At 42.7% G+C, this 16,350-nt stretch overlaps 1 protein-coding gene across 18 annotated transcripts in view; it reads left to right on the plus strand.

Annotated features, from left to right (window-relative positions):
* Positions 1-16,350, plus strand: part of FBRSL1 (fibrosin like 1) — a 559,238-nt gene that overhangs the window by 146,915 nt on the left and 395,973 nt on the right. For all 18 annotated transcript variants that reach the window (XM_049804585.1, XM_049804593.1, XM_049804586.1 and 15 more), the window contains exon 2: positions 5,257-5,457. In XM_049804585.1, the coding sequence (XP_049660542.1) occupies positions 5,257-5,457 (201 nt within the window). The remainder of the gene's footprint in view (positions 1-5,256; positions 5,458-16,350) is intronic.

A 16,350-nucleotide genomic window follows, 5' to 3' on the forward strand; every position in this document is an offset into this window, starting at 1 on the left:
TCTCTACGGACCTATCTTCAAATCCATACCTCAAAAGTTAATTTCTTTCATGTAAGTTTCTCGTGTATATCTCCAATATTATCTTTCTGTTTGAATTACTGTCTCTTGTGTCATCTTTATGCAACTAAATGGACAATAGATTTCCCTTAGTAGTGGTCCTGTCTCTATTTGTAACGTGCTTTGTCTACTTGGAAAGCACTAGCATATTAAGTCAGCATTTGTTTCGATGTTGCTGTTCTATAAACTGGGTATCAGGTCAGTAGGAATATTTTTAAAGTAACCTAATTAAAAATAAATCTGTTTCAGTTCCTCTCTGAGCCAGGATCTCTCCCTGAACTATTAAACAAACACATTTGACAACCCTACTGCTAATTGCATGATAAAGTTGATATAAGGATAGTCGGTGCTTAGATCCTCAGGAGCTTTCCCATTGCAATTTTGCTGAGAGAAGCTGGAGGCAGAAAGAGGAGAAGCAGGGTCAGTTTTAGAGACAGCAGTACGTTTTTTTATTTCCTTTGCATGGATCCTTCTCCTATTTGATGTTCAGTGGGATATTTCACGTTCCCCAACTTAAGGAATAAGTGCTGCAGTGAAGAGTTGTGGAGAGAGAAGCTGGAGGCTGTTTCCCTTCTGGGAAATCAGCCCATATAATCTTCTGAAGTCAGCAGAGGCAGTCTGGCAGGAGTGGAGTGTAACCAGTCCTTGGCTGCGTGTCTGAGCCTTGCAGTGTCCAATGGGCCCTGGGGACGGGGGATCGTAATGGACTTGATTTTGCACCAGGGCTGCATTTTGAACTGATCCTTGAGGGCTCAGGGTAGTTATTTTATGAACTGTAGGTGTTGGTTTTGTGCTCTGCACCCCAGCAGCACGCTCCAGGTTTTTCATCTAGCTGTGTGGTTTTTGCACTTTTTTTCAGGTTCTTTAAATGTTCCTGGTGTATGAAAGGTATTTACAACTCCAACCTCCCCCTACTTGCTTTCTGAGATCTCAAAGAGCTGTGTAAACTCAGAGGATTAAGGCAGAGTTTGAGCTGGGCTGAGCAAACACGCAGTGATAACTCCAGCCAGCGGATGGCTGTGGATGGGAGCTTGTGCCAGGGTCCTCTAGGGCTGATCATTATTTCCTGATCAAATAGGCAACGTGGAGTCCACTGTGCAGAAGTCTCTTGCTGTGGCATTTTATGGGTAAGAATGGTCTCATTCCAGAGCTGAGGGCCATGCGCCCAGCATTATTCACAGCTTTATTTATAAACTGAGCAGTGTGTACCTTGAGTGTCTTTGGAGATTGCAGCTGTGCCTTGGTGACAGAAAAATGGCTTTTCAGGAAGGAGTGTTCCAAGTGATTAAGGTTGTCGCCAGCTCCGCCGCAAGCAAAGGTGCAATTGCATAGCTTGGGCCAAATAGCGAAGAAAAAAATTCAGCAATTTTTATTATGGACTCTCAAAATCTGTTGCAGAGTCTAGGTTACGTACTTGGGTTGCCAGCCTGTGCTGCGGTGGTATGCCAGTTGATCTTCACAGCTACTGGTGTGCAAGGTATTTCAGTTAGAGCTGGAGGAGGTACCACAATAACATTTTCAGCTGAAGCGTTCTTTGGTATCTGTACATCCAAATAAGCAAATGGGGAAGTAGAATCTGTATGTGTTATGGAGTAACTGCCAGGAAAGAGGCTGTAAGGAAAGGCCTAATTCTTTCTTATCTGTAACTGTGCAGCCAATTAGAACCATCTGCTCTCCGTCTGCAGCCCAGACAGGCAAGGGGCTGCAGATGGAGAGGCTGTAGCCTGCCCTGGAAGGTGTGAGAGAGATTCCTAAGTGAGGACAGGTAGGAGACAGCCCTGGAAGCGGTGAGTAGTAAGGAACAAAATAAGTTTTGTATATTCTGGAACAAGATTTGGCAATCTCCTTCCTGGAACTGAGAAGAGAGAATGGGCCTGGATCCACCAGCCTTCCCTGGAGAAGGGGATTTACTGGCCTTACAGCAAAGGTAGCCAGGTCTGCTGACTCCTGGGTTGGGCAGAAATGCCAAGGTTGGATATGGAGACCTTTTGACTTCAGGGCCTGACTTCAGACATTGTCGCTGTGTGAACCCCTAGGCTTTACGTGACGTGCAAAGGGCAAAAATGACTGCTCGTCTGGGCTTGTCTAGGGGGAAGGCTCCAGTGGAGCAGTTTGTCAGAAGGCCAGTCTTACGTGCCGGCTGGGATTTCTGGACTGAAGTCAAGGTGCATCAATAAACGTTGTTCACTGTAGTGATGTACTGTATATTTTGTACGTGCTTAAATTTTCCAGCAATTGCCTGTGCGCAAGCACAGATGCACATCCAAAAATAGTAAGCTCTTGCGCTAAGTGAGGTCCCCAACTTGGAGGTCGTAAACTTTAGTAAAAGAACAATCGCTGGAAGGCTCTTTTAGTAGAGTAAATAGAAAGGAAACAAAGGAGGCAAGAACAGAAACCCCATTAGCCCCCTCCTGCTCTCTGCCTGAGGCTGCAAAGAAGTTTGCGTTTAGCAGCACAGAAAACAGCCCCGCTGTCACCCTCTGTCAGCGAGGAGAAGCTGAGTTCAGTGTCCTGGGTTCTCAGAAAAATCAAAGTTCTGTGAGCTGCATCCTCTACTGAAGTGGGGAGGAACAGGCCTGTAGAATAGCTTTTCTTGTCACGGGGCTGAGAAACTTGGCTTCTTCCCCATGGCTGCCCCAGGCTGCGGGGCTGAGGATCCCTCCCTCGGCCTTCCTCTTGCCAGAGGCGAGCAGCGGCCTCTGCTACCAGGGCTTGGGTCTTAATTCACGGCTGTTTGGAAAGTGCTTGAGATTCTTGGACGCAAGTGGCACTACAAGTGAACGCATTATTTCCTTGGCTTTGATCCAGCTATGACTGTATTCCCTGAATTAATTTTGCTAGTAGCTCAGCGATGAGACAAACCTTAAATCTCCAAACAAAATGGGGATAAAAAGCTAAATTTCTAAGTAGGGAATTTTGTAGCATTCAGTAAGGGGAAAACCACAGATTTCCAGACTAGTTACATGGTGAAGTGAATCGTCTAAAATGTGCAGTGAATGTGCTGTGGGTGCTGAGGGAAGACTTTCCCTAAGGCATTAATAGAGACCCAATCCCCATGTGAAGCCAGCTAGAATTTAAACCGAAACAGCCATTTACTGCCTTTGAAAGCATCCTTAAAAGTGAGTATTACACGCTGAGCCAGGAGTGCATTATTTGCTGGTGCTTTCTCGTGGTGGCATTCCCCTGCCCCAGCCTCCTTTCCCTCTTATCAGGGGCCCGTGTCACCTCATGCAGCATCTTCCACGTGTCTGCCGTCACACTGCAGCTGCATCTGGCTTTATGAAGAAGTGCACATTTTTGGTGACTTCTGTTTTGAATGTTTTGCTGAGTATCAGTTAACAGATGTCATTTCCATTGCACTAGTTTCTGATTAGTTACTAAAGCTTAGCATTTTGATTTCTATCTCAGCAGCTTCCCAGTAAATAGAGCAATGTGACCTTCTTAAAGTGGCATCTTGAACTGCTGTTTTAGTGTGCTATCTTAAAACTAAAACCCAAAGCGAGCAACTTAACACTAATTTTCCTCATTTTATCATTCATGGACAGTATTGCCAGACAATCATTTTCCTTGCTCTTTCACTAGTTTCACTAGGACTTGGCAAGCTGAGCTGTGTTCTGGTATGTTCTGCATCTCTGAGACAGTGCTACTTATTTTAATTTTGGAGTCGGGATTGTATCTTTGGGGGTTCTGCAACTTGCTGTATATATGTGTGCTTTAAGAGGAGCTTGCCAGCCGCACAGGACCCCCGTGCAAAGTGTGTAGAGTTTGGGTGCTGGCTGTGTTTGAGCCAGGGTTGGAATAGGAAACACCTGTATGTATTTTATCATTGTAATTGAGATTTCAATGTCTCTGTGACCGTAAAGTGTTAGTGCATCATCTTGCCTCACAGGGAAGGGTGACTTCAAACAGTGAGTGATTTGGAGTGGAATCAGCATGTTGCACACTGAGGCAGTCAGTTCACTAATTAAACAAGAGGGGGAGGAAGTAATCTAGAGCAATCAGCAGGGCATTTCATCCCAATCCCTGATTTTCTTTTTTGTTGGGCTTTAGTTTTTGAGAGTCTAGAGAGCTAATGATTTGCTTGAGCTCTTCTGCAGTACTGAAGGTGTGTGCGTTGACGTGAGCAAGTTGTATTGTGAGCTCCATTTGTGTAGGATACAAATATCCATGATGTATTTGCTTGAGTCAGAAGCGAGGCATTTAGAAAAGGGGGGATGAGGAATTTGGAAAAATTCCTGTGGCTGAAGTTGACAAATCTTGGCATGGTGAACAGGGCTTTTAAGGTATCTCCTAATCTGATATATTTACCTCACATAAAAAATTCATTGGGATAGAGATTCTGTAAAACATTCCACAAGAGTTTAGTTTTCACCCTTGAGCAGTTAATAAAAGGCATTGGGGAAAAATTTATCTAGCTGTAGTGAACTAATGTCATAGTGATTTGGCATAGTATTTCTTAAATTCTTTTTTCTGTGTGGTGTGTGTTGGGGGCAGAGGTTGATACATTGTCACCCAGAGTTCAGCTTCCAGTCCTCAAAGATGCCAGGGATAGCAGTAGTAATTCCCTTCTCTGATCTCACTTCCAATGTTAATCATTATGACATGACATACCCACTTTTAAACTGTGCTTAGATTGTATGTTATAGTCCTGATTCAGGGCAGGCACTTAACACTTAGAAGTGTTCAACCTCTGTTATGTGTTTAGATCCCATTGATCTCGGCTTGCTTACTGAATGCATGGTAGGATTTAGAAGTGCATTTCTCCATATGAATGCTACTGTGAATCAGAGACTGTCAGGCCCAAGGGGGGTCTGAAATGTTGTCTTCTGAGATCACAAACAAAACAAAATAAAAACCACCTCTGTTTCAGTTGAACAGTTAAAGGCTTTCCTTCAGGATGCTGATTTGTTCATGTACTGTTGACGTATGGTTCCTGAATTAATCTGAAGCAAACTCATTTTCATAACCAGTTCCAGCATTGCTGAAATTAATCAAACACATAGCCTGGAGAGTATTCATCCTAATCTAATCTAAAATTACTGTTTGCATTGTGCGTGCCTAATTATTCATCTTAAGTCATCTCTGGAAAGAACATGCTGTCTTGTTTGTGTTTTTATTCAATATTTGTACTGCTTAATGCTTAAAAGTAGTCTCAAAGAACTTAAAGAACTCACTATTTTTTTTTTTCCTCCTTTACAGAAGGACATGTCACTAAAGCCTCAGGAGCGGAAGGAGAAATGGGAGAGGCATCCAGGAAAGAAACCCAGAGAATCTGAAAACTGTGTGTCTGCTGAGCCGAGTGAAAATGGCCATAACAATGATGCTGGGAGCTCTGAGAGAGAGGCAGAAAGAGGCAAAGAACGGATGAAGAAGAAACTCCCTTTGAAGCTATCCAAACAGGTAGGGAAATTATTTCTCATCTGAGGCAACTGTATCGTGGCATTGGCCACTGTGAAATGTCCTGCTGGTAGGTTGGGGTTGTTAATGTAACTGGCTTCTCTGGTAACTTGTGCTGGTGAAAACCACATCTCTTACAAGACTTCTGTCCAAGTGCACAAATCCTGTGTTGTGGGCAAGTTTCATAAGCTAAAATGGAAGTCTAGGTGTACTGGGTAATGCAAGAAGGAAGGAGCAGATCTCCCTTGTATCCTGCAACTTTGAGACAGTTGTTCATACCATAGGTTTGTGGTTCTTACAGTCTTAGGCACAAATAGAAATCATCAGTCGGATCATAGTCGTCTTTGGAGAAGATGTGCTTGTTAATGTGCACCTGGAAGTTGCAAACATAAGTATGTCTGTCTCATGAGTCAAGTTCATGTGCCCCCAAAACGATATGTTGAGAAGGAGAGAATATTCAAGTATTTTCGAAGTGGAAAGTCAGTTTGGAGGAGGTTGCGTTCTCGGGAGTCTTTTCTCCATGCCCTTCTAAAATGAAGCATAAGCATTAATGAATTAAGAGTTGTCATGCTGGAGGGGATGACTGTGGAGACTCCCATATGACCCACAGTGTGTACAGAGCTGGGGAGGTGACAAAGAAGAGGCACTATGGGTGGCAGGCTATTTATCCCTTAACTGCTGCTCAGCAGGGAGATGCGTTGGTGACTCAGTGCTCATTCATCAGTTTGAAATCCACATGGCACAGCAGCTTGTATCTATGAACAAACACTTTCCCAGTTGTCTGCTAACATGGTGCCAAATGGCAGGCAGTGGGAAGACCAGTGTACTTGACCCTTCAGCATTTGTTCTGAGCTAAGAACTACGCTGTGATGAAAAACTATTTTTTATTCTCTGTGGTGCAAAGAAAACGCTTTTTAATCCAAGCACACCTTCTCTTCTGTGAAACTAGTTCTGTATGTGTGCCAGACAAAGAAAGATTGAATTGTCCAGTTATTGGAAGTGTTTTTTCAGACTTTCAATATTTTAGGATTTGAAAGGATTGTTAAGGTTATCTAATGTAACACCACCACCCCCACCCCCACCCCCCCCCACACACACACTTCACCACACACAATCTTTTGGATTGTGTTGTAGCATATTCGTTCAGAAGGGCTCATCACATTTTATGATACACATTCCAATGGTCTGTTCATGGCCCCACTCTTCTGGTGGCTGATTGTTCTCATTAACAAATTAGCAGACTTTGTTTTCTTCCTTTTTATTTAAAAAAAAAAAAAAAGTTGGAATAATTCAGTGCAAATAATTTAGGTAAAGATGTTAGTGCTTTTCTGCTTGCAAGTATTTAGGTAGCAAATCATGTAACCATGCACTCCTAGTAAAATATTTGCTAGGTTTGTTTTCTTTTAATTCCCCAAAGTGATACCAAATGTTTTGGTTTTAGAGTCGTCAGTGTATGTGTAGTTAAAATATATCAAATTTCTTGTTTGTTTTTGCTAGTAGTTGAGTGATAGGGTTTCAGTTCCCCCTCTAGTTGCAGGTGCAATGAGTTTGTGCTCAAATTTTCACTCTCTGCAAATTAAAATGACTTTTTATTATGGGTGAATAGATGCACATTTTAGTTTCGATGAAAGTTTGAGCTACCACGACCATTTTCTTGGCATCCAAACCCACAAAATGCTAAGCATGTATTTCACCAGAGGTCCCTGGCTTTGATATAAAACGTTTAGAAGCAGTAGTGCTGGATGGTATTCCTGCCTGTTGCTTACACCAGGATTGTGGCATTCTGCTTCATCAGCTCCTCTGCCTTTGTAAACCTGCTGTTGTGTCAGGTTTTTTTATTTACATGAAAAGGCCCCAAACACCAATCCAGCGACCCTTGCAAAGTGTATATAAAGCTGGCTCACTTTCCGCTCTGGTCCCCGGAGTAACCTTACAAATGCTTATGTTGATGCAACTGAGAGTGGTGCAGTTTGAGTATGGAAACAAGGAACACCACAGGAGGTCATTAGGCCTCGATTGCCACCAAAACCTCTCTAACATGAAAGCCTGGCTTCAGTAAATACTGCCTTTCTACGGGTTAGAGAGTTGTTCCTTCAGGTCTAAAATTAAGCTGCGGGGAGTTCAGCGCATTTCACGTGTTTGCACCGTTGTGGATCTGTGAGGCTGTGCTCTGCCGGGCAGCAGGGAGGTCCTCTCTTCTTGGAGCTGGGGTGAGGCAGTTCATCACCCACTGCAGAGGAGGAAAGGGTTGTTAACAGTGACATCTTCTACATGAAATTTAAAACTAAGTTTCCAGTAGTTGTGGCCACTACTGATTTCATGACAATTCCTTAGAAACCTTTGGGGTACGAGGTTTTGTTACACTGGCCAAACTCCAGGTTCTGTAATTATATGCTGCTGCCTTAGTTTACGAAATGCTTAGATTATTTGTATTTCAGCTGTGAAAAATGAGGACATTGTTATCTGTTTCTTCTGGTGAGTATTTGGCTGCCATCAGTGATTAAATAGGGTATGTGCTGCCACATTAATGAAAACCTGAGTTCATCTTTCTTTGTTTAATCTTTTTTTTCCCCTGTAAGTATAAGTAACAAAATCAAAAAGAGTGAGGAGCTTGCACAAAGAGTATAAAATAAAACCTGTGATGAGTGACTCATTAATACACTGTACCTTTTTAAACAAGTCACACTTAGAATTCATCTTTTATTGAAAAGGTGTTTTTTTTTTTTAAAATACTTTTTATTATCCTAGCTGATACAGTTGTGAAAACCAGACAAGTTTTCAGGTCTGCAAGGTTCATGACAGTAGCAGCAAAATCTAAGCTGATAAACTAGGCTGTTCTTAGTTCAAACTAATTATGCAAATTATACAGACAAGTTCAATAATTTTTCATTTTTTTAATAACCACAAAGTTTACACCTAGAATTCTGGCATTTCCTGCCAAGCTGTCTAGACAAATTGGCTGTAATATTAAGTTTCCTGGAATTTGGGGGTGATTTTTGCATCTCAGGGTTATTAAACATAGGTTTATACCTAATTTGGAAAGCTTACTGTAATTAATGTTAATTATATTGAGATGTTGCTTAGAAATTACTGTTCAATTTGAAGCTTTCCTTATACTCTCATCCCTTCTCTTTACAATGCTACTGAATTGTCATCTTTTCTACACAGCCTCCTCTAATAAATCAAATTGGGCATTATAATTATGGCATTCTGCTAATCCTTGTAGAGAGGTGCAAAGTGGTAAGCTGATTTGAGTGCCAGGTTGTCTGCTTTGTTTAGAAAATTAGATGAATACTTCACTCCTTTTGACAAAGCATCCAGATTACTATTTGCTCCTGAATATTTCGTTCTTCTGTACCTCAGGGTGTGGAGAGAGGGTTGCAAAAGCCCATCTGTCCTTTCCAGCCTATTACTCCCACTGTGTATAAAAATCATTCAAACACATTTATCTCCTGCTGTAACCAAGCAGAGGGGAAAAAAGGGCATTTCAAATAGTCATAGGTCCTTTGGCCAAGGATTTGTAGGGATTTGGGGCTGTTCTCAACACATGTGCACAGGGAAAGGTGCTGACTTGAAACTGCTGCTCTACGGTAGGAATCGACAAAACCTCTCAGTCGTCAGGGGCATGTCAAGGAATGAGAAAGTGTTTGAAGCAGTGATGTATTTTAGTGTAGCCAGAGTGGCCTGCAGTAAAGCTTGCCCCTTTGAAAGTGTGCAGTTGCATCCAACATGGGAGCATTTGTTGGGAATTGAGGCATTGCCTTTTTTAAAAGCCACGTCCGAGACTAAACCAGTGGTTTGTGGAAGGGAATCCCCACCGCAGCTGCAGACAGTGCTGGTGGGGAGAGGAGCCCATCATCTCTTTAAAGGATTCCTCTGTGGTTGGGTGTATAATTCACTTAGATGAAGTAGGAGGTAGATATAAGATGCAACCTCTTAGTTCCAGTTACTCTTCCTTGAGTTGTCCTAAGTCATCATTCCAGTTTTTGGAGAGTCACCCTTCAAACTTTGAGTCTGTCTTCCATTAGCCTTAGCTGAGCTGTTTTTCTCTCTTTGGGGTTCATTTTTGGAGTTGCATCCAGGTCACCCTGGATGTAGAACAGTAGGGTTTTTCTGAGCTTTGGGACTCATTGCCATTTCTGTATGTAGACTAAAAATGGGCCGACCTTCTTCTAAAAAGTGTTGGGGCTAGTAGGAAAAAGTTGCTGATATTTCAAGTTAGCTTAACCTCAGGCTCTGTGGTTAGTCAGCTTGGGAGCATCACAGTATATTGAATATGTTTAGATGTTAAATGCGGCTGTAATAACACTCTGTTCTGCAAATAGTCATTTGTCATGAAGATGAGTGTCTCACACCTCCTCCTTCCTTTTCTCACCCACTGTTTAAATCACCCGAGATGAGGCAGAGTCTCAAAGAAGCTGAGGAGAAAAGGGTGGTGTAGCATGTATTTAGTGCTCATAAATAGCGTGCTGGGTTTGGAGCATGGGAGGAAAGGGCAAGAAGGCTAACGCTGTCATGTTGCTCTGGGGGTGTGACATCTCTGTGACTTCAGCAGAGCTTCCTGGAGGGAGGGAAAGCAGAGTTAATTCCTGTCTCTCATTCACTCCCCAGCCTTTGTCAAACTGCTGAGCATTATTGATGATTAATGTATATTGTTGGTGTGGCTCTTGCTGGACTGGAACTGCTGAATTACATTAACATGTTTGATTACCTATTCATGTGATTTTTCTGTGATGCTCATCAGCTTGTTATCCAACATTCATTGATGAATACAACACCCCCCACCCCCCCAGAAGAACACTGCTCTGCGTTATTGCTGATCTGAGCTAAAGGTGATATACTAAGTCATTTTCCATCCAGGATGCACATTGTTTCTTCTGATGTCTAGGTGAAAATTGACAGCTTGTCTTCAAACCAGTTACATATCCATAGCCCCATTTTGTGTGTGGTGGTGGTACTGAAAGGCTATGGGTTTTTTCCCAAGGTGGAAGGAAACAGCCTAGAAACTCATCTGGCTAATGAAATATCTTGTGTGGAAAATTTCCCTTGGCATCATACTGCTTGTGCTGATGGTTGGGCAATAGGAGCACGTAGCTGCTTGATTTTTATTTGTATTTTTCCAGATAATGATAAATGGTAAATTGAAAACTTGGATGTGCTTTTGAAGCCACTGGTGGGTTGGAGGCAGAGTGTTTGCTTAGTGATGCAGAGTTCAGAGACTGAAATGTACTTTTCTTAGCTGAGGTTCAGCAGCCATGTAGGAGAGCGAGTCCAAAAAATAACCTTTGGTGTCTTTGTGGGCCAGAGGACAGGTATGGATATGCCTGTCCTTCCATGTCTCAATAATGCCATGTTTGGAAGCTGAATTCTGTCTAAGAGGGTCTAAAAGTGGTAGTAACTTACTGTGTTACCTTAATATGATAGTAACTTGTTCTGTTACTTTCAGTATCTCAGGCTATTAAAAGTAAATGAATCCTAGGCAGCTAACTTAAAAAAAAGGTTGCCTTTAATGTGGGTTTTGGGGCTTGGTTTGGTTTGGTGTGTGTGCTGCTTTGGTGTTTGCATTTCACTGCTTTTGAACACCGAAATTACAGAAACCAGTTTCTTTTTGTTTGTAATTGATGTTACCCTTTTTGTTAGCAGATATTGTTATTTAAATGTTCTTTGAAACTAAACAACAAAGCAAAAGGAAAAAAAAAAAGTCCACTTTCTTTTAATCAGGAAAATGTTGCTTCATGTGTAGCTTAAAACAAGGATCCATTCCTACTGTCGTAAGTACAAGAATTTACAATTTGGACATGAAAGCTCTGTACCGAGTAGTTTTCGGGGCTCATTTCTGATTGCTGGGAGAGTTGGGCCGTTACCTGCGGACAGCCTCTCCACCGCTGCCTGCCGGGGCTGGTGCTTTGCTCCCCTTTGGCTGGAGCCAGGGCCGGCTGGGCGAGGGGTGCCGCTCTGGTTCAGCAGGGCCTTCTCGCACACGGGCTCGCTTTTAACCATGCAAATGGTCTTGCTGGCTTCCGAGCTCTTAATGAGGTTGTAGGGCCGGGGGCCTGGTCCCCGGGGGATTTCGGAGGAGGTCCTTGTTTCCAGCTGAGTAGGGCTGTGCGGCACAGCCACAGATGGCCTTGCCTTGCTCTCTCAAGCTAATCTGCAAGTGCAGAGACTTCACAGCTGCCTAGGAAACCGCTGGGGAGTAACGGTGCGAAGTACTGAAATGGGCAATACAGTATTTAGTCATTAGGTTTGCTAATCCAAGGCCTAAAATCAGCCTCGTTTCAATCAATAGCAATCTGCTTGCACTGTCAGGAACTAATTTAAAAATCTGCTTTAAGTTCTGGTTAGGCGCTTGGTATTCTGTTTTCTGCATCAAAGTAGAGGGGAAGCAGTGGGCATAGCACAGCAGTGGCAGGAGGAGGAGAAATCCTTTGTAAATAAATACTGGATGTTTATTTCCCAAATGAAAGGCTGCTATTACAAAGAAGTGCTGCTGGTTTTGCTAAATTTGTCCAAGAATTCGTCGAGATTCTTGAAGTGGCTACAGAGCCCACTCTGCAACAGAGGGGGAACTTCACAGTGTGTTTAGTTTCTTTAGTGTTTCTTTAAAGTGCTATACGAACCTTAGACAATTAAGGTTTGCGTTACAGATGTGGCACAGGTAACTTCATCATGGGATTGCAGCCGCCTTTTGAGAGCTAGAGCACAGCTTCCATAACTGATCTCTCTAGCGTGCTGTGCTTTGGGAGGAGTGGCGCAAAATAGTGCCATAAAACGGCTGGGAGCTAAGGCGGCAGAAGGACTTCGTTTAAGCTGGAAAAATATATTTCAAAACCCCCTGCAGTTCTGGTAGGGAAACATCAATTGAGGAGACCATGTTTATTAGAATTGGGCGGGGGGGGGGAATCCAACTGTTTTTAGAGCAATACTGAAGCATGAAACAGAGGCACGTGCTGGATTTAACTACACTGCAAATACTGTTTTCTGAACGGAGTGATGTAAAGCACGCTTTGGCCGCTGAAAGTGTTATGTATGGGATAAAGTGGCTTTGTGCTTTTCACTGATGTAGTGAAATACTTGTCTGGGCCAGTGGGTTCCCCTTCTGTAGCAGCCCCTCACTTGCCAATATTGCTGCTTCATGTGCCCCACTTGTCCCTGCTCTTGTAGGACTCGCCTGATCCTTGCAGAGAGGCTCAGCTGCTTCTGAGCGCAGCTTCTTGCTGTGCCCCAGCTCGGGAGCGCAGCTGGGGGACGCCGGTCCCATGCTGGGTCTGGCAGGGTTTGCTCACATGGACCAGCACCTTATTGCCATGGGCTTCCCTCCTGCTTGGGAGGGGACTGCTCACAGATGGCAGAGCGAGTGGAGGTTGCATGGCCACAGGGACCGGGATGCAGTGTCTTGCCACGTGCACTCTGCTCTCTGCTTTGTTTTTAAGGGTCGTTATGATGGTATGGACCCTGCTGCGTTTAGAACCAGAGCCTGAGGCTTTGCCTGCAGCGTTCCTTCCACCTTCTTTGTCCCTGCTTTTCCTCTTCAAAATTCCCGTCTGTCCCCATTCACCTCTCCCACTTAACAGCATTTGGGCAACAGCAATGCGTTCAGTTCTCCAGATGGCTGCCGGCATTTTTACCATGTGTTAGAGCAGGTCTAGAGAGCGTGGTGATTAAAGCACTGGATGGTACCAGTGCTTTCTCTGTGTTGGGACTTCTACGCTACCTCTAGTGGACCTGAACCACAGTGTCTTTGGGGGCCTTATGTCTCCATCTCAGTTCCCCATCGGAGAAGATGTGATAGCTGCAGACCCAGTGAAATGTGGCCGAACAGACTTCAGTAACTCGAGTCACGCACAGGTATTTAATAAATGGAGCAATTGGAGGAGGCTGCTCAGAGCAGCTCTCATCTCACAAGACTCATCCCTAGCAAACAGGGAAGACTTGACCTGACATTTCTGGTGCTTTCAAAGTTTAAAAAGGTCATAAAGTTGAAGTGATAGGAAGATAGTTAAGTCACACGGCTACAGTGTAAGAAAGTTATGTTGTATGTATGTGAAAAATCAAACCAGTTATAAGCTCCATGTTTTAAAACTCCTGCAGGTCACCTTCAACTTCTCTGCCTACAGTTAGATGACTGATAAGGACCTTAGGTCACATTTGCTTAAATATAGCCTCAGACAAGAGCAGAAAAAAAGAGAAACAAAGCAGTCCTCTCTTCTTGCTGATGTTCTGTAAGTAGCTGTGAATGAATCTCATTACAATGGCTTCTTTTGAAAGGGAGAAATAAAAAAGGAAATTTCATTGCTAACAACTTATGTGGCATCAGAAGCTATAAAAAAGGTTGTTGGTGGTCATTGGTTACATTGTTATAAAAGAAGAGCTAAATGGTTTGTAATTTAGAGAAGGCTATTTAATTACATGAAGTAATTTACAGGAAGCTATAACCACTTGTATCTTTTTTTCTGTTGAATTTAATTGGTTGACACAATGCACAAAGTCTTCTTTCTTTTCCTTCTTCTCTTCTCTCATTTTTTTTTTGTTTTATTTGTATATTTGCTTTTGGAGAAGAGAAGGCACCAAGATAGAGCACTTCTGTTATATCTCGTGATTTTAGCAAATTGAAGAATGGAGAAACACAGTACTGTTTGAATGGTGCTCTGTCTCCAGCTAGTCCTGGTGTAGTGTGTGCTGTTTGAAGAGATTCAGAGCCTTGGCTGGAGGTTTTTCTTGTACATCTCTTCATGATGGTGAGATAGGGCACATTCTAGGTGTCCTATGAGCTGTGTAGAGCCCCTTTTCCTGGGTATAATGCAGATGCCACAGAAGAGGCTAGGACCTAGAAGCAGCTGAAGCAGCCATGGCATTTTTGCATGTTGTTTTTCTGGTTTGGACAAGAAATGTCCAAAGGATTATTCCACCTTGATTTAAAGCACTAGTTGCCTAATACTTTAGCTGGCTTTGCACAGGCGTTTGGGATCTGTTACCTAATCGTAGCCCGTGTTCTTGGTCTTGCACCAAATGTCTGCAGTAAAATACAAAGCCTCTGAATGGCAGCAGGTAGAGTATGGTTCCTTATGATCACCCTGTAAGTTTTGGGATGATCACAGGTATTTTTTTATGTGTGTGAAACAAGCATAGTAGTTGTAGATGAACAATATTCTTCCTCTAGCGTGCTTATCACTATAATAACTAAACCATCTGCGCAGCTCCAGTCTAAATCTGAGCCGATTTAAAACAAACATAAAAATGACATCCCAATGTCACTTGTGGTTGAGGCAGAATAAATATCTTTTTCATGAGATACTGTTACTTTCAACATGCAGAACTTGTCCTTGCTTACTGCTTGCAATGGATCTCCATTTCTGCAAGAGACTGCAGGGATCAGTGCACCAGGAGCTGTAGCAGAATCGCTTTGGCAGTTGCCAGTCTTTGCCTGAAGTCATTTAATGGCACTGGTCCAGCTCACTTGGCTTTCCTCGTGGAAGCATATCAAAGATGATGCTGTTTTCCACCTCTCAGTTGCTTTCGCCTCACAAACTGCAGCCTCAGGCAGTGTTACCCACATCCCTCAACCTCTTTTCAGTGTGGATTCTTAAGGGAGCTAATTTTCATACTTCTGCCTGATGGATGGTTTACACGAGCTGTTGAGAATATACACAGCTTGCATAAGCACGTTTTTGGTTTGAAGACATCTCTTAGGTAAAATAAGCCCTTATTTTTTTCCCTTTAGTCCTTCAAGCAAGGTTACTAGTAGCTCTTCAGGTGAATGCCATTGCACTATTTATTTGGCAAAGTCAGTCCATGAAACCCATGCTATTTTCTCTAACATTTTGTCTAAAAGAAGCTGAAGAATTAAATAAAGCCAGCAGGGGTTTGTGATAGATTTAAAGCTCTTCAAAGCTTACTGGTTGAGGGAGTCTTAAGGCGTAGTCGGGTATGTATGTATCTTTTAACTCAAGAGTCGAAATGTGCCCTGTCTGTATGTAGGTTTTTCTGGCTGTTAGCCCTGTAAATTGATTCTAAAATTTTTCGGAAGTTAAGCCTTGAAATTAATGTACTTTTAAAATAAAAAATCCTAGTAAGGGCGGTATTTCAAATGTTAAGTTTAGGAATTACACATATAAACTCTTACTATCATTATATGCAAAATTTGTTTGGTTTGGGCTTTTTTTTCAGCAGCTTCCTCTCAATTTTGTTTCTTTGGAGTTGTTGAGATTACAAAGAAAAGTATTACTTGGATAGCTGCTCGATTCTGAAAGTTAGTGTCGAAAGTGAGTTATGTAAATATGTGCAGGTTTTTTAATTTTAAAACAAATCTTTTGTCTTCACACCTCCTTACACATTCTGCTTTCTTCTGGTTAAAGGCTTTGATTTCAGCAGTAGGTAAAGGAGCACAGGCTTGGTTCTTCCTTCAGCTGCAGATCCAATGCAAGTTAAAGTTGAAGACTTGTAATAGGTTTCATTTTGCACTCTCTAATTTTTCCTCTTACAGCCCTGCTTGACTCATTGACACTGAATAGTAAAAACAAGGAAGAAACCTTTTTCCAGGGGAAACCTTATCCACTGGAATAATATTGCTAAAAGAATCCAAGGGCGAGGTAATGGATCAAGCAGTGGATGCTGTCCAGGGCAGCTAGAATAACAGTGCTGTGATGAGTAGCCCTCAGATGCTGTAATATTGCAGCCTTTTGGAAGGTGGTGCTGGATCTCATAAAGTTGTCTTTCTTTTAGTTCTCAAAACTTTTGAGTGGCTGTAACGCAATATTTTCTAGTTTAATGTGACATTTATTGGCTGTAGCGTCAGTCATAGGTATCTTTTTGGAGTTAGTGTCTCAGTCCTTTCAGATCAAAGATGGAGATAGTTTAGCTGGTCAGATAGGTCTGCTGTGGAAGTACATCTGCAGC

The sequence above is a fragment of the Accipiter gentilis genome, chromosome 7, assembly GCF_929443795.1.
Source record: "Accipiter gentilis chromosome 7, bAccGen1.1, whole genome shotgun sequence".
Classification (NCBI taxonomy): Eukaryota; Metazoa; Chordata; class Aves; order Accipitriformes; family Accipitridae; genus Astur; species Astur gentilis.